The sequence below is a fragment of the Brienomyrus brachyistius genome, chromosome 13 (genome assembly GCF_023856365.1).
Source record: "Brienomyrus brachyistius isolate T26 chromosome 13, BBRACH_0.4, whole genome shotgun sequence".
Classification (NCBI taxonomy): Eukaryota; Metazoa; Chordata; class Actinopteri; order Osteoglossiformes; family Mormyridae; genus Brienomyrus; species Brienomyrus brachyistius.
The window spans coordinates 22,171,479-22,195,846 of record NC_064545.1 but is presented as its reverse complement, the minus strand read 5'-3'; the positions used below and the strand labels follow the sequence as shown (position 1 = coordinate 22,195,846).

The 24,368-nt window shown below is 50.1% G+C and overlaps 2 protein-coding genes across 5 annotated transcripts; one reads left to right on the top strand and one right to left on the bottom strand.

The window, feature by feature from the left end:
- The first annotated feature begins 46 nt into the window (after window positions 1-46).
- LOC125705958 (BTB/POZ domain-containing protein 10-like) lies at window positions 47-9,202 on the top strand. 2 transcript variants are annotated; one of them, XM_048972350.1, is made up of 9 exons: window positions 47-244; window positions 929-1,068; window positions 4,454-4,662; window positions 5,187-5,424; window positions 5,510-5,612; window positions 7,060-7,180; window positions 7,321-7,518; window positions 7,690-7,800; window positions 8,374-9,202. In XM_048972350.1, the coding sequence occupies exons 2-9, from the start codon at window positions 968-970 to the stop codon at window positions 8,697-8,699; spliced, it is 1,407 nt and encodes a 468-aa protein (XP_048828307.1). In that variant the 5' UTR covers window positions 47-244; window positions 929-967; the 3' UTR covers window positions 8,700-9,202. The 2 variants fall into 2 exon arrangements, with proteins under 2 accessions (XP_048828307.1, XP_048828306.1); XM_048972349.1 differs by lacking the exons at window positions 47-244; window positions 929-1,068 and adding an exon at window positions 1,095-2,092.
- A 513-nt stretch (window positions 9,203-9,715) lies between these two features.
- LOC125705957 (aryl hydrocarbon receptor nuclear translocator-like protein 1) lies at window positions 9,716-22,098 on the bottom strand. 3 transcript variants are annotated; one of them, XM_048972346.1, is made up of 17 exons: window positions 21,792-22,098; window positions 16,954-17,109; window positions 15,997-16,035; window positions 15,806-15,844; window positions 15,518-15,675; window positions 15,016-15,095; window positions 14,818-14,910; window positions 14,499-14,616; window positions 14,003-14,152; window positions 13,341-13,587; window positions 12,848-12,954; window positions 12,435-12,585; window positions 12,110-12,198; window positions 11,706-11,814; window positions 11,414-11,507; window positions 11,235-11,328; window positions 9,716-10,905 (listed from the first exon to the last, which is right to left on the bottom strand). In XM_048972346.1, the coding sequence occupies exons 2-17, from the start codon at window positions 17,091-17,093 to the stop codon at window positions 10,748-10,750; spliced, it is 1,866 nt and encodes a 621-aa protein (XP_048828303.1). In that variant the 5' UTR covers window positions 17,094-17,109; window positions 21,792-22,098; the 3' UTR covers window positions 9,716-10,747. The 3 variants fall into 3 exon arrangements, with proteins under 3 accessions (XP_048828303.1, XP_048828304.1, XP_048828305.1); XM_048972347.1 differs by lacking the exon at window positions 21,792-22,098 and adding an exon at window positions 20,643-20,768; XM_048972348.1 differs by lacking the exon at window positions 21,792-22,098 and adding an exon at window positions 20,719-20,767.
- Window positions 22,099-24,368: the final 2,270 nt, after the last annotated feature.

Below are 24,368 nucleotides of genomic sequence, written 5' to 3'. Positions count from 1 at the left end.
GAATTCTACTGCTGGTTTGCGTTAAACTCGAGGTTGTCGCTATAGTAACGGTATTCTCGCGAGACCCTCTCACATTGCGACAGCTGGGCCTTGTGTAGTGTAGCTATACTGCGGGTATAATTTCGTTTGCTTGGGCAAAAACATCCATTCATAATCAAAGGGATGTTTATAGTTATTAGTTGGGCGACTAGTGGAGTGTAGCTCTGCGTCTCGCTTTCGACGCCGATGTTGTCGACCTCGAAAGGTAGCCAATACGTTTATCTGTGGTTTACAAAGTAGCTGCTAAGCTAGCTGCCGATGCGCGCGGTCATATAGCCAACTTAGTAAACAGACTAGTTTCTGGGTATGTCAGCTGGTGAATAAACTGTACTTTATATATATATATATATATCCGCGTATGGTGCGTTACGTTGGAGTGGCAGTATAGGTGATTAGCCGGTTAGCTTGTCGCGGCCCTTCGCTTGGTTCATGGGGCTTAAAGCTGCTCGTGCTGGTTTACCAGCCGACACGGGGGGCTGATGATGGTGATGATGGTGGTGCTTTTGAGGAGATAGAAAACAGCCACGTTAAGTCATATCACATTCATAACAAGTTTCACAACGCATTGGGTCTTTACCTTAAGCGTGTTTGACATAAGCCGCATGCCCTCCAGGAGCTTTAAGGCTGTTGATACGACCCGTCAAATAATAAATGCTGCAACAGCAAGTGGTGAAGGCGAGCGACGGGAAAGGGAATGTAAAAGGGGATGGGAGACTATAGGAAGGACGTGCGGAAGGGAGATGCACACACATTGGCGTATTAGTGGAGCGGTAACAGCGGAGACCTTCGCATCTCAGTGTCAGAACAAAATACCGTGTGTTCAGAAGCTGTATGGCTCCGACCAGCAAAACAAATGGGGGAAAATCAGCTTGGTTTGCTTTCTGTCCAGGGCTGGGTGACCTGGACTGGTAGCTTCCACGCCCGTGGGATGGCAGCCCGGCCACAACTGTATGACAGCAACTCCAGTGACACGGAGAACTGGGAAGGGAAAAGCAGCAGCAGGCCCCGCAAACTCTGCAGACACTCGAGGTGAGCGAACGGAATCCTGGAGGGGTGTTACCGATGAAATGTTATTGCTGAGAGATGACTGCTGGGTGTGAACGGAGATAGGGGGAGGTACTTCTTACTCGGTAAATGGGCTTGAGAAGGCAATGGACTGCAGGAGCTTCCTTGGCACAGATACAGGACACTATAAGCTATTAATGTTTGCGTGAACCCCGCAGATCGTGTCTAGGGCACGTGGTGTTTGGTGGATTTAAGAGGAGGTGTACATTGCTGTAGTGTATTAAATTAGTCCGACAGCATCATTTTGAGTGGATCCTGATCAGCATCTTAATCAGTCAGAACCTGGTCCCGGTTTTGCACCAAGTGCTGTTCTCTAACCAGCTCGCTAGTTATCTAGCTTGGCTTATTAAAGTGTCGGTTTGTACTCAGTAGGCGGTTGTTTGCGATGTTATCGCTCGCTAATGGCATCATGATGTGACTTTGTCAAAGCAGTTTTATTTATTCACGAGGCTGCATGTTACATCAAATTATACCGAGGATTGTCAGCTGTAAATTGGTATAGATGTAAGAAGGCTTTGTTTTCCTTAATGTTCTTTATTAGTTGATGCATTTTAAGGTTCCGTTCCGTTTATTTTTTCGCAGTCACTTTTTAATTTCGTAATCGGCTGGATTCGAGCCTTTCAAATGATTGCTGATATAGTATTATAATGTCGCGTGGCCCGGTCTTTGGAGGCTACACCTACGGCTAAGCGAGCGTGTCAGCAGGGCTGCGCCCATTCCGACGGGTCCCGCCCCCCCCGGTCTGACACCTTCGGCTCCACCTGCGTCTCCTCCTCCCCCGGCGAAACGCGCGATTGATCCGCCGTACGGACGGGGACGTTTAACGGAGCCAGTGGAAATATGCCGAAGTTTGTAAGCGATGCTCGACCATGCTGAAGCGGCCGGCCGGCCGGGCTGCTTTGTGCGGGGGGACGCGAGCCTTTTGCGCGGTCATCCCGCAGATCATCCCCTGCTGCTTTGTCCTGCCTTTGTCGGCCGATTCAGACGGGTAGGTCTTCACCACTTCCTTTGTTCCAGTTTAACGGGCTTCTCCGAGCCGTTAAATTCACGATGGAAAGACAGCACAGGGTTTCCATTCATAGTGTTTTTTCCCTCTAGTTATCTCTAATGCGAAAGTTTTGGAGGTAGTTATTAATTTAAACGAGATATTGTCTCCGATTCCGTTAGGAGCTTTTATTTTGGCTGTAATGAAATGATGGTCTTAATCAGGTATTCCCGGTTCTGACTCCGTGTCTCAGAACAATGCGATGTATTATTGATGAGGGCTGTCCTTGCGGGCAGCTGGAAAGCCCTGCATCCTCGCCCGTCCTCGCTAGTTTAGCAGCTAATTACTGAAGGGAGCAGCGGAGCACCGCGCCTTCGAAGTGAACATGTGCACAAGCCTGACAGTACACTCGATTCCCGGGACACACGATTGCTGCTTAGCCATTGTTTGACTCATTCAGTAATTTCAAGGGAGTCTTACAGGCAAAGCCTGTTGATTTTTATGAATGGATCAGCTGGCCTTTTGATTAAGGGAAAAGCAAATGAAAAACAGAAGCAGTTTTTTTTCCTTTGATTGGCATTGAGGGGTAACATCATTTTCAAGGCCAGAGCTGGAAGAGCTTTGCAGCCTCTTGCCGTCCTTTGTGTGTCCAGATGCTGCCTATATAGACTGCTGACATGTCCCCCCCCCCCCCCCCCCCCCCCCCCCCGTCCCGCCCACCCATGGCTGTCACTTCCTGTTATGTGCACGCGCACCGGCTCTTCAGACGTCGCTGATTGGAGGTGACAGGCCAGCAGGGCTGTCCCCACCTCCCGCCCGCGGTTGTCGTGCAGGGATGTCAGCCCTTGGCAAAGCGTGTCATGGATGTTTTAACAGGAAGGTCTACAGAAGCTTCCCCAGCCTCTCATTTTGGCCTCCCGCTTCACAGACGGCTAGTCTCCAGTATGTGGTGTTTTTCTGGAAGACAGATGGGTGCATCGTAGGGTGGATTCTCACCTCGTTCGGCGTGGCCCGACGTCTCCCCGTGGCGGACACAACGCAGTTAGGCGCGCCCCCTGGTTGCTTGCCGGATGTCGGGACCTCAGGTTACTTTGACCTGGATTCTCCTCTGTTACACAGCCACCCTGCAGTGGCTGTAATTGGTTAAAGCTATTGATTTATTATGAATATGACTCAACCATTGTGGTTTTTGTATCTCTTATCCCTCAGGATGGAATTGATAGTCTCATAGTGAGCTGGTGAAAAATGCAAAGTCACTTTGACCTCTTTGGAAGCGGAATGGGGGGAAATGGAGCTGGGCTTTCACTGTAAGGAACATGAAGTGAATTGCTCTGATTGCTCTGCAGTTTATTGGCTGCCACGTTTAGCAATGATGTTTAGTTTTCCAACGGGCTCTTTCGTGAACTTAAAATAGATTTTAAAGAAAACGTTTCCACTCTGTCTTGTTTTCTTTTACTGTTGCTTCATTTTATGTGGGAAAATTACTTTCATTGGGTAATTTCACTACTAGCTGATATACGGTGTGAGGGGCTTCTAGAGCAGTGGTTCTCAAACTGCCCTGCTTGTTTTCCAGCTATCCCTAACCCCACACACAAGTCCCAGCTGTCTTTCAGCTTCCGATTACCTGGATCAGGTGTGTTCAGTCAATCAGCAGTGTGTAAGGCAGGGATAGCTGGAAAACAAGCAGGGCAGTGGGCCCCCGAGGACTGAGTTTGAGAACCACTGTTTTAGAGGATTGGTTCCGCAAGGCACACAACAGATGATGTGTGAGCCCCATTGTGGTGGGGAGGGTAATTGCAGGAGACAGTCCCAGCTGTCATCCTGGGTTGGGGCAGTCTGTCGCCCACTCCTGGTCACATATGGACAGTGTTTTGGCTGTCAGAGGGACAGCCTTGAATTCTTCCATCCACCTGTGGCCTATACTACGAAGCAGGGTTACTGGCTTATCGGGGTAACTTGTTAAATTTGTTAAAAAAATGTTGATTTGTGGACGTCCAGCCGTGTCAGCACTCCTGTATTTAGTGACTGTACCGAGCTGCTTTGATGCTTTTGAGAACTGGGCTCGATTCTGCCTCAATCGATAACCATACGGCAGTGTTAGTGCAGTAGGTTCTATGTATTTACAGGTTGATTTGGCTTTCCTTCTGACCATGAATAATTGAGGAATTGGATGCTTAGGGATTCCTGCATTTCTTTCAGAGAGATGGGACTCCTGAGGTCAGTTATTGAACGCAAATGCATTCAAGGCTTATGTGGTGATGGATGGCTGTGTGATAATTTGGGTGCCTCTGTGATCTGCTCATTGTGCGTGTGTGTCTGTGTGTGCTGTGTTTTGATCACGCGAGCATGGCCTCCCTCCTCCAGCACCCAGTTGCGAGCTCCTCGGGCAGCGTCGGACCCAGTCAAGATGAGCCTGCACGGTGCCAGCGGGGGCTACGACCGCGAGCGTGCCCGCGACCACCACCGGAGGCGCTCCAGCGACCGTTCCCGTGATTCTTCCCACGAGAGGGCGGAGGCCCAGCTGACGCCCTGCATCCGGAACGTCTCCTCGCCCACCCGCCAGCAGGGTATCGGTGCGTAGGCGGCATGTCGCCCTCCTGGCGCCCCCCTGTGGTAGCTGTATGCTACAGCATTTTCATGGCTGCTGCCTTCAGTGAGCTGGTCCGTTTAAAATGGTGGGAAGACTGCAGTCTTGGGGGGGGGGGAATTGCTCATAAAATAGTACCTCCCTCTAAAGCCACCAATTGCTTCTTTCTGGAAAGTTTTATCATTTGACATCATTTTATCACTTATAGCTGGCTTTGTTTTTGTCCAAAAGCTGCAAGATGAAGTGATACCTGAATAGATCCTGTTATTTCGTTAGTGGTTATTTATGTATTTATATTTAGTCATTGTTTATTGCTGGCATCGTGTATGTGTTAATGTTTTTCCGTGTTGTCTGTTTTATGAATCTCTTCTCCTGTCATTAAAAATAATCCTGAAATTAAATTTACATAGTGAACATAGGTGTAGAATGGAGGGGGTGGGGGGAGTGATTTACCTCTGTGATGTTTCAGGGGGTCATAGCTGACTTATCTGTGCCCCCTTCTCATGGCAGACCGTGAGCGGGACCCCAGCTCCCACAGGGGCTGTCCCGGGGGTGGCCTGTCTGGTGGCAGTGGGATCAGCAAAGGCCCTGGGGTAGGACCAGGTGACCTGGTCTATGTGTACGAGAGCCCCAAGGAGGGACCCCGCAGCACTCGGGCCAGTGAGAGGGTGATCCTCATTGTGGACAGCACAAGATTTGTCGTTGACCCCTCCATCTTCACTGCACAGCCCAACACCATGCTGGGGAGGTAAGGAGCGAGGGTGGGGTTTATCCTGTTGCTTACTTGTTACTATGTAGACAGGAGATTTATAGCGACTGCTTGTTTGTTCCAGGATGTTCGGGTCCGGAAGGGAGCACAATTTCACACGGCCCAACGAGAAAGGGGAGTTTGAGGTGGCCGAAGGAATCAGCTCCGCTGTGTTCAGAGCCATTTTGGTGAGGACTCCGTCCCGCTGGCTGTCCGTGGTGCTCACTCATCTCCTGGGCAGAGGTCCAGCTCAATGCTTACTGGGCCCTTTAAGCTGATTTCGCCAAGGTGTTTGATTCAGGTCCAGGTCATCAACTGCTCATTCTCGAAACGAACCTGCTCATTTTTGAGACACATCCGTCAGCAAAGAGTGGATGCTGATGCTGCTCATCAAAATCCTGCTGAGCTTTGAAACCTCAGAGTCGACCTGCTGCCTAATCACAGCGCCCCCTGTGACTGGTGGGGGGGGTCTCCGGGAGCTCAGTTTTTATGGGGTGTGATGTGTTAAGCTGGTAAGTTCTCTACAAACATCTGTATGAGGTGCTGGTGCTGAGCGCAGCTTCTGTGGGCAGCATATTCTGAGCTGCATGTTTCACATTTTTACTGGGGGGTCTCCTCTCAGTCACGGCTGTGATTTGTTTGTGGGGGGGGGGTGGGCAGGTCCTGCTGGCATTCCGGTCAGGATCCCAGACGCATAGCGTTCATTTTTACCTGGATGAGATATGGTACAGTAAATGCAGGGAGCCGTCTTGAATATTCTGGAGAATGAGGTGCAATGCTTGGAGGACGGCTTGTCGGTGGGGGAGTTTATTGTGTATTAGGATGTGTCAGGTCCATACAAGCATGCGCTGGGTCGGCTGGGTCGAATACTCTGGGCCATATGGCTTGAAAAAGCCACCCGGCGCACCTGTAAACACCAAAGAGTCCTGTAAAGATTATGGTTCTATTCTAAGGTGACTCACGCTCCGTGTGCTGATTAATAATGCCTGACGGCAAGCTGCATTGCATCAGGGTTTGGCTTCCCGACAGCAACCGTCTGCCCGCACAGCGCATTGCGTCAGCCGTGGGTAAACAAGCTACGGGTCGCATGATTGCCGCTTTGTGTCGCTGGGATTTAGTGCCGCGCCGTGACCCGCTGTTCCAGGATAGGTAGCTGCCATCAGCATTGATGCTGTCTCCTGCCCGCATCTTGCCGGCTGACTCTCGTTCCACTGCTCTCTGGACTCTTTCGTTGCCGTGACGATTGTGTCCGTGTGACAGTGTGGGAAAGTGGGTCACATGAGCATCAGGGACGTGTTATTTTCTGGGTGCTCACGACTCACGGCGGCCTCGTACATTGGAATTGGCGCCATCATAGCACCAGGAAAACGGAGACCATCGAACAAGAATCCGAGCTCACCACGGCAACAGCCCGAGTGTTTTATACTACTAAGGGGAGCCTTTAAATTCCCATCCTTCTCTTTCCTATTTGAACACCGTCTCTGTTTGGCTGGCTAAAAACAGCTCGGCACTCCTGGGGGGGAGGGGGTTGGCTCGCTTACCGCGCTGCCATTTGCCGCTTGCGGGAAGGCTCGCTTGCCGTGCGGTCGCGCTAATGGCCGCCCGTCTGTCTTTTGCGTGCCTCCTGAATGGCAGGATTACTACAAATCCGGGATCATCCGCTGCCCCGATGGTATCTCCATCCCGGAGCTGAGGGAGGCCTGCGATTACCTCTGCATCTCCTTCGACTGCAGCACTGTCAAGTGCAGAGACCTGAGTACGTAAGGCGCCGCTCCTCTGACTATCTCCCGGCACGCGGGCTTCTCGTGTTTACATTCCGACGCGGAGCTGCTCTGTTACCATGGGCTGCCGGTGGTGCTCCAGGTGAGACGCTTCCCCTACTGCCGCCTCCCACAGGCGCCCTGATGCATGAACTGTCGAACGACGGCGCGCGGCGGCAGTTCGAGAGCTACCTGGAGGAGATGGTGCTCCCCCTGATGGTGGCCAGCGCGCAGAGCGGCGAGCGCGAGTGCCACATCGTGGTGCTGACGGACGACGACGTGGTCGACTGGGACGAGGAGTACCCCCCGCAGATGGGGGAGGAGTACTCGCAGAGTGAGCCCCGCCCCATAACGCCCACCCAACTGAATCCATTGTTTTTCAGTGCACTATAGCGGTCATGACATTTTGTATCAGTGTGGTTTATATCTGACATCTTAAAGTGTCTGTGTGTCTAGTTGTGTTCTTTGAGGATTAAAGCCACATTGCTGTCTCCTCTGCCTGCAGTCATATACAGCACAAAACTCTACCGTTTCTTCAAGTACATCGAGAACCGAGACGTCGCTAAATCCGTTCTGAAGGAAAGAGGGCTGAAGAAGATACGGCTGGGTATCGAAGGTAGGGAATGACGCTAACCCTCCCTGTCACACCATGTAGTTAGCTATGAGTTTACACTGAGCGCCACCAATCTGTTGTGAAATTAATGTCGGTGACGTTACTAGGTCCCATGAATGTGTGTGGCAGCCATGCACTGCAGGCAGTGAGACGTCAGTGAAGCAGTGCTGACTCTAGGGAGGTTCTTAGTGTTGATCGAGCCGACAGAGTCCCTCGTCTTTCACTACAGAAAATGGCTGATTGCAGTCTTGTTAGTAGTTCTGTCTTTAGCTCTGCTGCTGCCAACTCTGAATATGGATTAAATTCTAAATATCGCTTAGTAATGTCAACTAAGATTGACGCTTCAGACTTTTTTTAATGAGCATCAATCAATACCGACATGTTAATCGACATAAAGTGCCACTGCTGAGTTTAACCCAGTGAGGCGTAACGTTTTCCCAAAAGCTCTCGTTAGCAACTTACAGTTGGAGCCATGCAAGCGGATGAAGTGGCAAATAAGCTTGAGGACTCCTCCTCCCAGAGTTGCTATTGGCTCGTTTCGGGCCAATGACGGTGTGTGTGCCCCGTGGCTTGCAGGCTACCCCACCTACAAGGAGAAGGTGAAGAAGCGTCCCGGCGGCCGGCCGGAGGTCATCTACAACTACGTGCAGCGGCCGTTCATCCGCATGTCCTGGGAGAAGGAGGAGGGCAAGAGCCGCCACGTGGACTTCCAGTGCGTGAAGAGCAAGTCCATCACCAACCTGGCCGCCGCCGCTGCCGACATCCCCCAGGACCAGCTGGTGGCGCTGCACCCTGAGCCCCAGGTGGATGAGCTGGATGTGCTGCCCGACCACCCCGTGCCCGGAAGCTTCTATGCTAACGGCGGAGACGGGGAGGGTGACGGGCCCGCGCCTCCTCTCTGAGGAGGACATGGACAACCCCGTTGGCTGGTGCCAGGAAACAGGGAGGAGGCGCCTAAATCTGACGCCATTGGCCACCCCTGTACGCCTGGGCCTTCCAGACCAGCTGTACTCTACACCCGGTTCAGGCGCGGGGGGGCCTTTTTTAAATTAATTTATATTATTTACTTTTTTTTTTTTTTTACTCGACCAAAGGAGTTTTTATTTTGTACCAGAGATTCTGAATGAAATAGGGTGCGCTCTCCCAATCTCCACGTGAAATCGGGCTTTCACCACCTCAGGAAGCGGGCTTTCTGCCCAGCCTCGCCGTGCGGCCTCTCACCGCCGCGACCTCTCACCCCTCACTCTGAGAGCCAATCATGCAGCGGCGCTGTCGGGCATCCGCAGCCCGGCCTGCCTTCCAGGGTACATTCAGCAGCATGTCACATTCCTGTAGCCGGGAATCCTTTTGTTAACGGCAGAAATTTATGTTTTAATAAAGTCTTTGAGATCACTTTGAAAACAAACCTTTCGTGTCTGATGGTTGTCTCTCTTTTTTCATTTCCGTTTATGCGGGAGTCCTTTCCAAACCAGTCTCAGCTGCTCTCTTGTTGAACGCAGACATTTGTGTAGAAGTAGATTTGTAGACGGGGACAGCAGGAGTTTGGCCGCTGGAAAATGTGCCGCCAGTTGTCACAGTGTCACAGCACTTGTGTGACTTGTGACGGCACAGACCCGGGGGAGGGACTTCCTGCTGCCTGTCTCTTAGCAACAACATGTAGGTCAGTTCATCTTCTATTCCTTCTGGGATGTGGAGATGGTCTGAGCTGCAGGTATTATTTATTAACACAATACAAAAAAAAAAACGTCATAAGACATGGTAAAGGATACAGCTGGCAAAAGACTTCGAGGTCCCTGTGAAAATTTATGGTTGTCCTGAATTCCTGGCAGTGATGTTTTCGTATGCGGGGTATAGCATACAGGGAACCATTGTATTAAAAATTTTGTGGCAATTGGATATGATCAAGATAAAATGAAGGTTAGAGAATACAGAAAGCTGTTTATTGTGTGTCATTTTTCAGGCGTAAAAGGAATTTCTACAACGGTTAGATATTTAATTCAGCTCACAGGAAGGCTGAGCCGTAGTGTGATTGGAAGGAACGTGAATAGTTGGTCTCTGCTTCAGTAAGTGTCTTTCAGTCCAGGATTGTGTGTAACTTCACTCCAATGGTACAAGATTGGGCGCTTTTAATGTATTTCGCCGCTACGGGAGCAATTTCAGCACGAGCTTGTCAGGCGTTCTGGGTAGGACAGACGTAGAAGCGAGCTGCAAACGGCTGGCTGTGTGTTGACTGAGTCGTTCCCAATCCAGGACGCGGCGCCGCTGAGGAAGGCTGCTTCTCACGAAGGTCTGACGTTAGAGAAGTTGCATGTTTTTTTTTAACCACTTGGTGGCAGCAATGTACAACTTTTGCATTAAAGAGTTGAAAAGTGACTCGCCGTGTCACTTTTGAGAAGGAAATCAGCAGTAAACACTATTTAAAGCTGTAGTATAGAGCGGAGTCTATAAACCTCACTGCTGCAATCGTGGCATCTGTCCGATTAAGGTTAAATCATCCCTAACGGAGATTTATGACCTTTTGTTATGACCTTTTGTACTACCCAAAGCAATATGTGTGTTTGTCTTGGTAAAAGGTACCATTTCCCACGGCCATTTTTTTTTTAAGTTAAAAAAAGTATTTTACTTTCTGTGTTATTTAATTTTAAAAATATTTCACTGCTGATACAATACACTTTTACCATATACTTAGAGTAAAGAATTCTTACATGATAGAATAAACATTTATGGTACAGTTCTCATAGGAAATATCCGACATGGAAACCTTCCGTAGTGTAAAAACGTGGGCGAGTTGGCATTCTGGGAGAGCTGCGTACAGTGGCAGTGTGTGGCTGCATGTGTGCTGGCGAGGTCCACAGCTCAGGTCTCGCCAGGCGTCGCTCCTCTTCTCGCTGTCGCTCCTCGTCAGCATGGGTGGGCCCCAGTTCAGATGGCCCCCAGTTTTGGTAAGGCCTTACAGGGGCCAGGGTAGGTCAGTGAAGTCCACGGGCCCCCCCAGGCCCGCGTCGGCCTCCAGCAGGCTCATGATCACCGCCATGGCCGCCTCATCGTTGCTCGGGCTGCTGGAGCCCTGCTCGTCCATGATGTCGATGCCCAGGTGGGAGTTGTCGCCTGCAGCGTGGGGGGTGGGAAGATAGACATACGTCGTGTCTGACACTCATCACTGTATACCCCAAGAAAGAGCAGGTTTATTGTTTTTGCCCCCCCCCCCCAGATGTCTCAAAATCTAAATAAATACTTAATGAGCGGAGTTAGCTAGCAGGTTAACAGAACATGAAGCTTCAATATCTCCTAAATAAGGGACATCTTTATGTAATATTTAGTGTAGTGACCGTTTGTGGCCAACAGGGGGTGCCATGCAAATGCCTGGTTTGAGCAGTGGTGAATGCTGCCTTTTGACCCTATGTCGTACAGCACATGACGGTGGCGACTGTACGCACTCATGATGGAGTTGTTGGAGTACGGGTAACCTATGGAGTCCGGCCCCAGTGCCATCCCAGTCGAAGGAATGTCTGGAGTCCCGCCGTTCTGAATCTGTCGGACAGGACGGTAGTATCGTCAGACGGAGGTGTGAAAGATGAGAGGAGTCATCTGCCCCAGAGGGGTGGGGGGAGGTTACCTTTTTTCCTCCAGGGGAGCAGGTATCTGGGGGTGGTGTGCTGGTGATGTTGAGGGGGCTGGAACTGCAGCTGGAGGGCGAGGAGCCGCGGATCCTGCAGGCAACACATATGGGATGAGAGGGAGCCCGGCCGGGATGTACCAAGGAGGCAGGAGCCCGGGGGGAGTGAATGGCAGGCCAGCAAGCGGACCGTCCCAAAGAAGCCCAGGTGAGAGGGAGCCCGGCGGTACCGTCCCGAGGAGGACTGAGCAAGACAGACCCAAGATCATATTACAAGACCAACGCGTCTTACCTCTGGATCTCCATCACCTCCTCAGCGATCATGCGGCCTATCTTGCCGGCGCCTGCCCGCGTGCCTCCTGGGATGCCAGGGACAGTCTGGAGAGCACGCTTCCCAGGGCCTGCAACCAAACAGCCGTCTCAAGCTGTGGTACCAATGTGGCATCAGCCAGCAGGCAGTAAAGGAGCCCCGTTCCAATAATTTAAATGTGTTGGAAATTAAGTGTAAAAGGTGTTAAGTTCTGAGACTTTGTCTTTTGTTTCTATTTTTAAATGCAGAAACCGGGGAGGTCAGTCCTGAAATACCGTCTGAAGAGGATATTTAAGGGGGGCTGGCTTGTGCTTCACGGTGTCTGAGCAGCCAAGTTCACCTCGGTCTGCACGGATTTTTCTGGTTTGTGCTCGAATGACTTTTACCGTCTCCAGCCGTCAGCACGCTGTCCATACTGTGGGGGGAGCCGGCGAGCTGGGGATAGCTGGGGTCTGCGTTGTCGAGCGTACTGCCTCTGTAGGACAGGGCAGTTTCTGATTGGCTGAATTCTATTAAGCATCCTACCAATCGCTGTGCAGGCCGCGCCAGTAACACTCAGCAATACAGCCTTTATTTGGCTTTTGCTGGGAGACTAACGTGATTAATAATAGGAACTTCAGTTAAAGGTCAGTAAAAAGGAATACTAATCAAATACCCATCGGTCCAGTTTCAGATGAGCAAGGGTTGACAATAAGGGAGGCTCAGACTTACGAGACGACCGTGTTGGTGGACACGATGTACTCCACCTCTTTGGTCCAGGGATTCATGAAACTGAACCAGCGGCTCCTCAGCGTGACGAAGGAGCCGTCCTTGATCTTGAATTTGTAGCAGTTCGTGTGGATCTTCTCCCTAGTCTGCAGCACTGCAGATGCAGAAAGGCGGAAGGCATCTTTATCACTGCCTCCCTCAAGCAGGCAGCGCCCTCTGCTGCTGAACTTAAAGATTACAGACCAACGTCCGTGGAATCAGGAAGTCCATTGTTTATAGGAATCAGTCGCTTTTAGTGAATCGGAGTTTTGATAAACGTGATTCTGGTAGTTCCTGTTTACCAGGACCAGCGGCTATGTTTTCCACTCCTGCGGGGTTAGCCCAGGACATGGCAGGTAAACAAAAGGCTGTCATACCTTGCCTGTGACACTCGGCCAGGTGGCCGATGTCATCCTGGTGGAAGTATTCATAGAAGGACGTGCCCAGCAGCTCCTGGGGAAGGTAGGCCAGAATGGCCGTCGCCCTGGGAGATGGGGACAGGCGAGGGCAACAAAGAACACTTCAGTTAAAAACGTGTGGGGGGGGGGGGGAACGTGTGGGTAATTAAACCAATACGAAGAGACTGTATTGGGTTTATTGACTAGGTGAAGACAACCCATCCAGATTTGTGTAAGTCTGTTCTCAAGACAGGCTACAAATTGTTTTTACCTCCTACTAGTGATCATAATAAATATCCCCAACATCTGCTGACATTTAGGACATCATTCCAACGGCACCTTCGCATCAATTAGTGACAGATTTGAAATATATTAACATTCCTATCATCGTACAGATTCACTAACAGTGTTGTTTCTCTAGCGCTGAGCTGGTACAACGGGAAACTACTGAGCGGTCAGTGGACGCCCTCACCTCTGGTCGACAAAGACGAACTTGCCGTCGATGGCGTGCCGCGACACGTACTCGGTGGGCTTGACGCGGATGTCGCTGCTGCTGGGCGGCGGCATGATGTGGGGGTGCAGCCGCCCAATGGCCACCAGACAGCTCAGGTTGCAGCCCTCGTTGTCGGGCTCGCCGTCCTCGTCCAGCCCCATCTTTGTGGGCGGCCAGCTCTTCAGGTAGCCTGTGCTGTGGATCGTGCAGAAGCTCTTTCTGTCGGCTGTGGGGGGGGGGGGGGGGATAAAAGACCTTTCAGGGTGTCGTAATGTGACCACATGTACCGTGGTAACCCGGGCAGTTAATGCATGAGGCCTCATTGTACACCTGCACTAAGTGCTTTACCTGAGTTACGCTGCTAAATATACACGCTATACAATGAAGTCACGAGTCACTTTAAATAAAGATTCAGTCCATAACTTTCCCTCACCGTTTCTCATTTAGTCTCGTTAGAGAGCCTTTTTACTGTCTAGATGTGTGTTTTTTGCTACTTTGGGATTAATAAAGTGTCTACCTGCCTGCCTGCCTGTGTTTGTCTGACTGCCTGTCTGTCTCTCTGCCTGTCTATTAACCATCAGCTCTCTGTTAAGGGTGTGTCCTGCGGTCCGGGTACCAGGGTGACCGTTGGCAGGGGTCACCTTTCTTTTTGGAGCAGGTGGAGGGGAACTCCTTGTCCTCCATCTTAACAGAGGGCCGGTTACACTTCATCCTGCAGAAGAAGGAACGCCGAGCGCCGGAGCAGAGACGGGACGGTCCGGGGGTGATGTCAGTCTTCACCGGCAGGCCAGCTGCCAAAGAGGCGCAGGGGGAGTCATCAGCGAGACATTTGTAAATACGAGCGCTGCTTTGTGTGTCTGTGTGTGTGTGTGTTTGGGTTTGGGATTCTCCGTCTCTCACGCACATGTGACGTACTGTCAATTACTCTTACGGCTCATGTCCTGTGTAATTTACAGGAGTTACTCAGTTCAGTGGTTGGTTTGGTAATTAAGATGTCTGCTGTTCCCTTCCAGGCACTAGGTTGCTAGCGTCCTGTCACTGTCACCCTGTCCATCACAGTGACTGTGTTCCCACTGCAAGGTTACTCTGCCATCTCGGCTGTGACGTGCCCCCCCCACCCCACCCAGTGCCACTCACTTTTGGCATCGATGAGCCGCTCGCGTGGCGCCGTGTCTGACGAGGACAGCTGCTCCTTCACTTTGGCGATGTCCTTGGGGTGCAGGTAGTCGAACAGACTCTGGCCAATTAAGTCATTCTGGGATAGGAAGAGACACAGGGGGACGGAAAGGGGGGGGGGGAGAGAGAGAGAGAGAGAGAGAGAGAGGAGAGGGAGGAGTTGACACACATTAGATTGAGTCTGTTTCTGTAACGGCGTCAGTCCAGCTACACCGTCCAGCAAAGAGCAGAGAGTCATGTGACTGAGACGTGAAACGTGAGCGGGGGTCCAGGGACGTACTTGGCTGTAGTTGAGGATTTTGTAAACCGACTCGGACACAAAGAGAATCTTCCCTCGATCGCAGCCGACGACAAACAGGAAGCCATCGGCAGCCTGGGGGGGGGTGGGGCAGAGGTTAGGGCGTGTCACATGACCAGCCGGGATGCAGAAAGGGAACAGAACACGCACTCCAAGGCAGCAATCGCGGGACACACCCACCCTCAGTATCAAGTGCTTCAGCTCATCATCTGAGAGAAACGCCGGCTTGTAGTTTGCCTCGGTGTACGAGTTGGCAGCACCTGGGGGCCCAAAAAAGCGGTCAGGAGTCGCGAACCGCTTTAGGCATTTTAAGTGGCTTGCACATCATTGCTGAAGATGCCAGTCGGCACGTTAACCATTCCTTGATCAGTTATTAGTGTAAACAGAAGGATTAAGGGGCAGTTTGTAGTTTGGCAGGTTTGGACTTTGGATCAGAATCGCTTGGACTTTGGTTCGAATCCCAAGCAGAGTGCTTTAACCGAAGGCCCCTTGAGCAAGGCCCTTAAACAGGCTGACCCCGCTTTCTCGCTTTGGATACAACAAAATCGCTTTGCTCAAACAAAAACGTAAATGTAAGATTACAACGGCTCATGCCTCTAGCCCGCAACAGGCCTGCTGCTGTTTGTGTGCCCCCCCCCCAGCCAGGGTCCCCCCCCGCCGCGGCCCTGGGGCTCGCAGTCACCTCGCAGCGTCTTCATGTGCTGCACGGCCATCCGCAGCACCGTCAGCTTGTCCAGCTTGCGCGACATGGCGTTGCAGGTGGGCACCAGCGAGGCCAGCTCATCGATGAAACTGTTCATCTTATCCCGGCGCCGCTTCTCGATCTGGCTGTGGGCCTCCCTGAGGACCGTGGGGGTGGTTGGGGAGAGGAGAGATTTTAGGATGTGAGCAGACCCCCCCACGTGTAGCTCGGGAGTATTAATTATAATTAATTAAAACTGGCAGAAGGATGAGGCACAGATCTGAATACCTGGCATTTTTAATCCTGCCTTGTTGATCACCACAGTCCCTGAAGAGAGAGTGGAATGGAGAAAGGGGGGGGGGGGGGGGGAGAGGATGGTTTCTGAGCATTAACAAGCCGTCTGCTGTGCCTTCAGCTTTGGCTGATGCGGCAGAGACATCCAGTGAACACCAGTGCCAGAAGACCGAAAAAAGCCGTACCTTCCCAGCTGCTTGTCCTTGTCCAGATCCAGGCCGTCCCTGCGGAAAGAGCCACGCGCGAGTGAGCCAGTCGTCAGGGGTTTCATTACTCATGTGACCCGGGCTGAACCAATCAGTGCGTAATACCAAAGCATCTACGCATTCATTCATTGTTAGTCGTAAAATAGCAACGGCGACAGGGCGAGGCGGAGAAAAGATATTTGCCTCATTCATTTCTGCCAGTCACGTGACCTCTGAAAAAGCATTAGTGTCTTAATGCAGCAATTTCCCTAAAAAAGTTCGCAAACTGACTTCAGCAGCCACCGGGAGAGTGCAGGCCGCAGAGATCTGAGGTGTGTCACACTTCAGGATTTGACATTATGGCTGACGAATTTAATAATGCATGGCCTAATTTGCGTCGTGAGTGTGTATATCTGTGCATCGCAGAGCTTTTATTTTAAAGAAAAAATAAATCTTTGTATGACTCTAAATTTAGGCTAAATGTGAAGTCTTGGAGCGGTTACCATAACAACGGCGAGGCAGGTGGGTGCGCTGCGGGGCGGGTGTTGGGCACCGACTGCCTCCTCGCTACTCGCTATCTGGGGACTTAACAAATCATCCATACTTCAAAGGAAGCCATCGATCGGAAAGCTTCAGTCGTGAATGAGGGAGCGGATCTGGGCCAACCAGACCCAAGCCAGAGTACTAACTAAACTGGAAAACTGGGCCTTTTGTGATGAAAATAACCAAGTTATTTTAGGAGTTAAACTGAGAGTGAGCAGTAGGGTGGGAAGAATGGCCTCAGTGGACAATGAGGAAATATTTCCAGGATTCGTGAACACCTCAAGCATCCGTGTGCCAAAACACCTCTTCTCCTCCTCCGCCGGACCCACACAAGCAAAGTGCTAAGGCTCAGTGGGGTGTCCCGAGGGGTAGGGGGATGGGAGAAGCATCAAGATGGGAGGGGGGGGGGCTCACTGGTAGTCCGTGCAGCTGCCCTTCCTCTTGCGAGTGTAGTCCATGCCAGTAGTGCCGATGGAGCTGCTGATCAGGTCCGTGGGGCCCGGCGACATGAACTCATTCATCGTGGAAGAAATATCCATCCTTTGATCGGCCATCAGTTCATCTGTGAAACTAAGAAAAGCAGGGGGGGGGCGGTTAGAATGACAGCCCAGCCACGGCAACCTGCACCGACGTCACATGGGAGGGGGTCACTGCAACCAGAGGTCATATGACTGCAGAGTCTCACATCAGGACCGCCCCTGTGGTGCACACTGACCACAGCGGTCCACAGGAAAGACCACTCAGAAGACAGAGGTGAACCTGGAGGTCTGTTTATGTTCTGCAGTCTCCAGCAGACCAGCATGACTGGTCCAGGATGTTTTGGGTTCTGCACTTTCCCTCTTTCTCACTCACACAGGAGCTTGAAGACATTTGCCTTGCAGAGGAAACAAAGGAGATAACCTTCCCTGCCCCCACTGGAGGGCTTCCTCTTCCAGCTCCGCTACCATCCCCGAGGGCCCACAAATCCCAAAGATGGCCCCCACAGTTGTGCTTGGGGTCCAGGGCAATGAAAATACCACGTCTACAGTGAGTCGCATTCAATATTCATAATACCGAAATGTTAGCACAAGAGGCCTGTGCTTTGTCTTTAAAATACAAACCATGCTAATCGCCTACTTGAGAAAGAAAGATCATCTTCAAAGAGCAACGCAGATATGAAGACGGGAGTGTTCAACCGGCATATTATAGCCGTAGCAGGTTAGTCAGCATGGACACACACAGCCTTTCAAATCGGCAGTATCTGCGCAAATCGGACTGGGAACATGTCACGGTCTGAGCAAAACTGGGTCATCTGAATGCGCTGCTTCACTGCAAGCCCACATGATCCAGCAGGGCTAAAATTACTCACTTTGATGGAGTTTGTTTCAACAAGCAAAAAGCCACCCGGCATCTCAACTTAGGGCTACATACAGTTGACATCGGGCCTTTAAAGAACCTGAACGGGCGGCATTCGAAGCTCGTCTGGGCTGGACTGGGATCCAGGTCTGTGCGGGATCCCTGAGAGGCAAATGTCCGCCGTCTTTAAGCCACGTTCCAAAATGGAGGGAACCTCCTTTTTCGGGGATTCGGTGACAGCAGGCAGAAGCGGAGTATGTAGCCTACATCACCCTAGGGCCCCCAGATACCCTAATGGGCCCCTGGCCACAGGCCCCCCACTCCCCAGGCCATTCTGTATGAGGATAGAAGTCAAGCCCTGTGACTTCAGCATCTGCCACCTTTTAAGTTAAAAGCTAAACGGGGGTGATAATGTCATCTAAAGATACTGATGCACCTTTAGCATGCTAAAAGCCTGGATATATGCTATGCTTCAAAACCCAGTTTACCTTGTCTGGTCAGAATCTCAGCTCATTAACCAGCTACACATTAGATATCCCAACTGATCCCGACTGCATCATACAGCCATTCCAGGCCCCGGCGAGACCAAGTCAAACACACCTCTACCCCTAAACCTAGCCCCATCAACCTGATCAAGCCCCACATCAGGAGCCCGCTACCCATCCGGCACCTCGTGCAACAATCTTATCAGAAGATACTAGACCACCCACCCCCCCCCACACACACACACACACACATCTCACACTGCCAAGTAGGCCTCAGCACTCTTAAGAGCCCAAAGAAAAACTAATGTCATCAGAAATATCACCAGGACACACTTGTACGTCCCCATGACACAGCTCCGAAACGAACAAAGAAGCCAGCGCTGAGGGGGCCAAACCACAGACGACCCCCCTACCAGACAGCCGGCCCCGAGCCCTCACAGCGGCCCCGCTTGCTTTCGTCCCCCAAAAGCGTAGGTGTGCTTGAGTATAGTTCAAGGAGATCCATAAGAAAGCCTGCTTCCAGCCCAATGAAATGCCACCGAGGGTCACGGTCGGGGGGGGGGGGACCACAGATGCCGTCTCCTGTGAAACTCAGAGCAAGCCATACTGTGCTCCTGAAAAGCCAACATCGACTCCTCCAGATCTGCCCGTGACTAACATCAAACAGACTGACGAGGCGAAAGCTGTGAAATGATGGGGGGATCGGCGGGGGGGTGAAAGTATAGAGGAAAAGAAGCCCCCCCTCCCCCCAGCCTCAGAATCCCGTGTACTGCAAGCATACTGCTGCCTGCCCCTGGAGTACTTCTGACTGAACCCCAGGACATGGCTCAGGCAGTTAAGATGCCAGGTCAGCGACTCCGGATGGTCGCTGGTTCAAATCCCAGGGTTGGCAGGTCGATCTCACCATTGCACCCAAAACAAACCCCAATTTCTCCAGGGACTGACCCTGTTTTCTCTTTGTACACTGCATTGGATAAAGGCATCCACTAAATACATTTATTTACAGGTCCATATACAAATGTAAATGAATTCCATGCAGAGTCCAGGCTGACCGAGGAGCCCCAAAGAGACAGGCTCAGTCTGCAGCTCCGAATCTCACTGACTCACAGAGGTGACACACTCAAAGACCACACAGGGTCCAAAACAATCACAATAATTACCATTAGCTCATTTACATTCGGTTTTATTCCAAATTCATGTTTCATAGACATCTTCTGCAATTAAAGACATTCAAAAACATATTTTGGAAAAAAAAAATAACCTGTTGGTGAGTGGTCGAAACTAAACAACCCCGTTTTGTGGGATGACATTAATGTTCCCGTTAGTAGCTTTTTAAAATGTATTGTGGACACGAATAATTTAATTCTTCCACCTGCTTCCAAAAGAGCGGATCATTATATTGCACACATTTCCGTTTCACTTCAAGATGCCCGGCTGGTTTACTGGCATTGCTAAACTTGAGCCTAATACGGGCTAGTTAACCTAGACACAAACAAAACGGTGGTATCGGTTCCCGCAGATGAGGTGGGGGGTCCCAGACCGCCGGGGTGCGGATGCGGGACAGCGGAGATGCGCGCCTACTTCGGTCTGCGGCATTTCATTGCCCTGCCGAATAAAACCATACAATCAGTCCCGCTCCCCGTCGGCTTGAACATAAAAGACTAAGAAAAAGCGCCCCAATGAAGAGTCACTCTGCGAACAACCCGGCAGTGCGCACAAGCACACATACTGTATACAGCGGGCGTGATCTTATCTAACCTCCGCGCCCACATCTCATAACACACGACATTAACAGTGATTATACATCAGCATCGATCTGTGACAGTGACGCTTGTACATCAGTCAGACGTAACGCCAATCCAATGACAAGGCGACTCGTTACTTCCTTAATAGATGGCATGGCACGGCTGACCTCCACGGGGACCAAATCATGGCGATCATCTCTTAGGATCTTACGAAACGTGTTACAGCGACGTTACTTTATATCGGCGCGGCCCCGCTTGACGCGCGGCGAGCTGCCTCCCCGCACCGGCGGCGGCGGCGTGCGGCGCGGCCCCGCGTCTCTGCCATCCCAGCCCAGCTGGCATTTTAAAGCCAAGCGCGTTTCCTCCATCCCATTGAACGAAATCATACATTAAACACTATCTGCTTGGTCACATATCGCCACTCCCCCTCTAAAAAAGACAAATGTATTTCCCCCACTATAAACGAACACTTCGGTAAATCCGTTTCGCGTCTCATACGAGCGGTAAACATCGACACATTAAAAGACTTTGTACTTACGTAGATAGCGACAAGAAAACACATTTAAATACAGGCTAACATGGACGGTGATAAACAGCAGCAGTGTATGACCTACTTTCTCCCTTCTGTAATGCCCGTCGCACCACTAACCTACTTTTTCTGACCAATTGCGCCCTGGGAAGCGGCTGCGTAGATCTTCCGGCCAATCAAAAGACATATTCAAAAGACGCGACCAATGGGAATATGAAGGGCAGACCAAGGAGCCAATGACGCTCCGCAAAGAGCTCCAGAGAGGAGCGGCCGCGACCAATGGCAGAAATAAATAAACTTAGGCGTTCCTCTCAACCTGTAAGTACCGAAAAGCGTTGAATCACCGACAGTCAGACGGGAATTACTAGTTACGGACGTACCTTCAATTAACTTAGTAAATGTAGGGCATGTCCGGGCCGGAGCTCTACATGATTGCGCCATTTTAGTCAGCCGACGGATCATTTGAATGAAAATTCCATTAAATCCCTTTAAAAGTCACAGTGTGTCTCATTAGGAGTATTATTCAATGCAATTTTAATGAACTGAAAGTGTCACATAATGTGCTGTAAAATGCTATAAATGGGAAATTTTAGACACGCACATCTGTATGTGCTAAAGGATCGAGTATTGGCATAGTTGAGTGCCTTTAAAAAAAAAAACAATATTCTTTACAATATCTGTAAAATCACATTCAATAAATATATGTTTTTAATCTTTCGCCCCTACCGATAAAGAACCTAGGCTGTACAGCAGTAGTGAAGGTAAATGATTGTTTTATTCTGAGCTGGTGCGAAGGCTAAGGCAGTCAAAACACACACGGTTTATTGGCAGACTGTCTCCGAATGCTTTTAATATTGCTGCTGGTTTGTCTTATTATGAAAAATAACCCGTTATTAGTTTTATTGCTTGCTGTTATATTCATATTTCATCTAAATATACATAAAACATCGCATGGTCACGAAACGCCGAAATTCGACTAGAAATTTCACTTTTATAGTGATTATCTGATTATAGTTATATATGCCTGAAATAACTTAATAAAAAATGAGCGAAAGTTAGTTTCATATTCCTAGGTATTAGAATAAAACGAGCGCAGCCATTGTTTTTTTAACTTAATTACCTCTTTTGAAACATTTTAAAACTAAAACAGATACTTACACGAGGGGAAGTGTTAAGGTTGAAACAAATGTAGCTGGAGCGCTATATGTACTGTATTCATTTTGTATATGACTTGCAGTCGGAGCGGATCCTCGCTGATTGTGTAACAGGTGCCTCGGTGTCACAGACCCGGCGTTGCGGGTTTCATTCTGCGTGTGTGATTCCTTCCTTCCTTCCTTCCTTCTTTCCTTCCTTCCTTCCTCCTCACAGTCCACAAACAACCTGGCTGCACGGAAGTTTCTAATTTTGCGTACGCCCTGTGCCCCAGTGATGTCCTCTGCCTCCCGGGACGGACTCCAGGCTCCCTGATCTTTCAAGCTGCTGACAATGATGGATGGATGCTTAAATACCCGGCCTGGGCTTTTCCCCAATAGGCTTCCCTGCATGCCACTCATTCGTGATGTGAAAAGTGCGTGGCCGGTTCCTGCGGCGTTACGGCGGCGGCTCCACTCTCGTCGGGAGAACGGGAACGGCCCGTTGCGTAACGTATGCCTTTCGTTTTGACTACTTCGGTTTGCACCGAGGAAGAAAAAAACAATGGCAATCGCAACACCAGTGTGACAGCTAAAGGTACGAGTGATTTTTATATTTATATACTGTATTTATTGCATCTAAGATACGCTATATTCAAGACATTCTCAATTAACGGAACGCAACACGAAACACAAACCTATTACACCCGCACATTTTGGAAAACTGTTTTTTATTTGAATCCAATGCAATACAAAAAATACAGTACCATATAGGAATGTCAGAAAGAAGGGAAAAGACGAGGATAATGGAGAAGTGGAACAAAAAAACCTCTTGGGGTCCGAGGACCTCTTGCTGCCAGCCCCCCTGGGGATGCTAACATTATAGAAACAGAATGGTCTGCTTTAATAATAACATTGTAGAAACCGAGGTAGAAATATCCACCCTGAAAATGATCATTTTAGTTTTGTTACACACATCCCTCTGATGTTGATGTGGATTGGATGGTCTGATACTCTTCCCAGGGATTCCCCTCTGACCCGTCATGCCTACACACACATTAATGATTATCGTACAGTTATTTTAAGTCATGCACTGGATAGAACATAAGAAACTGCAAGGTAAACACCAGCAGAAAGGTTACTAAAGCGTTCCACTCCGTCGGAATGTGCAGGAACTGACGTGCAGGCGTGTATTGTGCAATGTTTTCTTTACTATTTTTAGTGAGTTTATAATACCTGGAACACATTTTGCTTTTTGCTTGACAACTTTAAGTCTATTCCAAGAAATAAAATTACTAAAGCTTAAATAATAAAAAAAAATGTATTAATATCAAATGGAAACATCTTTAAAATAAAAATGAATAACTGAAAACTAACTAAAACTAAACTGGATTTCAAAGAAAAATTGTAAATAATATAAAAATAGAAACTGAATTGGAATGTATATTATAGTGAAAAATAAAATAACATCGGGAAATATGTGGGTGACATGACGGTGGGAGGTCTTATCCCCTCCGAGATGAGATGGCATACCTCGACGAGGTGGGGGAGCGGTCTATGCGGGGCCATCACCCTCAGGGAAACGCGTCACATGGCCGTAGTGCTGTAACTGACGCTCCCTCGCAGTGCAGGTAACGTGCCTAATTCGAGACTCCCAGAGCAACCGCCCATTCGGCACAAAGCTAAACCAGCAATACCCAAGGACTCCCCGAAGATACACAATACCAAAGGAGTCCAGTCTTCATTTCAGATCACTGGATAGCGTCCATGTCTCACAGCCATACAACAAAACAGGGAACATCAGGTTTGTCAAAGACTTAGACCTTTGTCCTCTTACAAGTGACCTCATGACCCCCCATGCTCTCCCAATCTGTCTGCTGACTACATAGGCAGAGTCACCAGAGACATGAATGTAGCTGCCAAGGTAAGCGAATCTCCCGACGAGGTCGACATTCTCCCCGCAGACAGACACCCAGCGGAAGGCTGCGCCCACGAGGTCATTAAAGGTCTGGATCTTGGCTTTAATCCAGGACACTTGCAAACCCAGACACTCAGAGTCCTCAGTCAGTCTCGGGAGCCCTGACCAGAGCTTCCATTGAGTCAATCAACTGGGAAGAACCAAGAGGTTCTGCCTCCAGTCTGCACACCACTTACAGTACCGATGTAGAGGATGGTCATGACCAGCAACTTCGGGGGGATTCCACGAAATCTCTGGGCGTCCCACCGGGCAGCTTGACCACCTGAATCGAATGCTTTATGAAGATATACAAAGACTGCATAGAATCCTTGCCAAAATTCACATTTGCGCTGGATGGGAAAATTCAGTGCCTGGATGCAGTTGATGGTAAACTTTTGAGGTGTAAAACCAGACTGCTCTAGTCGCTGGTAGGCAGGCAAGTGATCATGGATCCTGTTGAGGATCATCGTAACAAGGCCCTTACCTGGCAGGCACTGAGAGCAGCGTTATTCTCCTGTAGTTTCCACAATCCAGCCGATTACCTTCCCCTTCCCAGATAGGGACAAGGAGTCCCGTTTTCTAGTCAGCTGGGATGACGCCTGTCTCCCAAATGGACGCAGCGCCAGGAGGACTGCCTTACCATCAGCC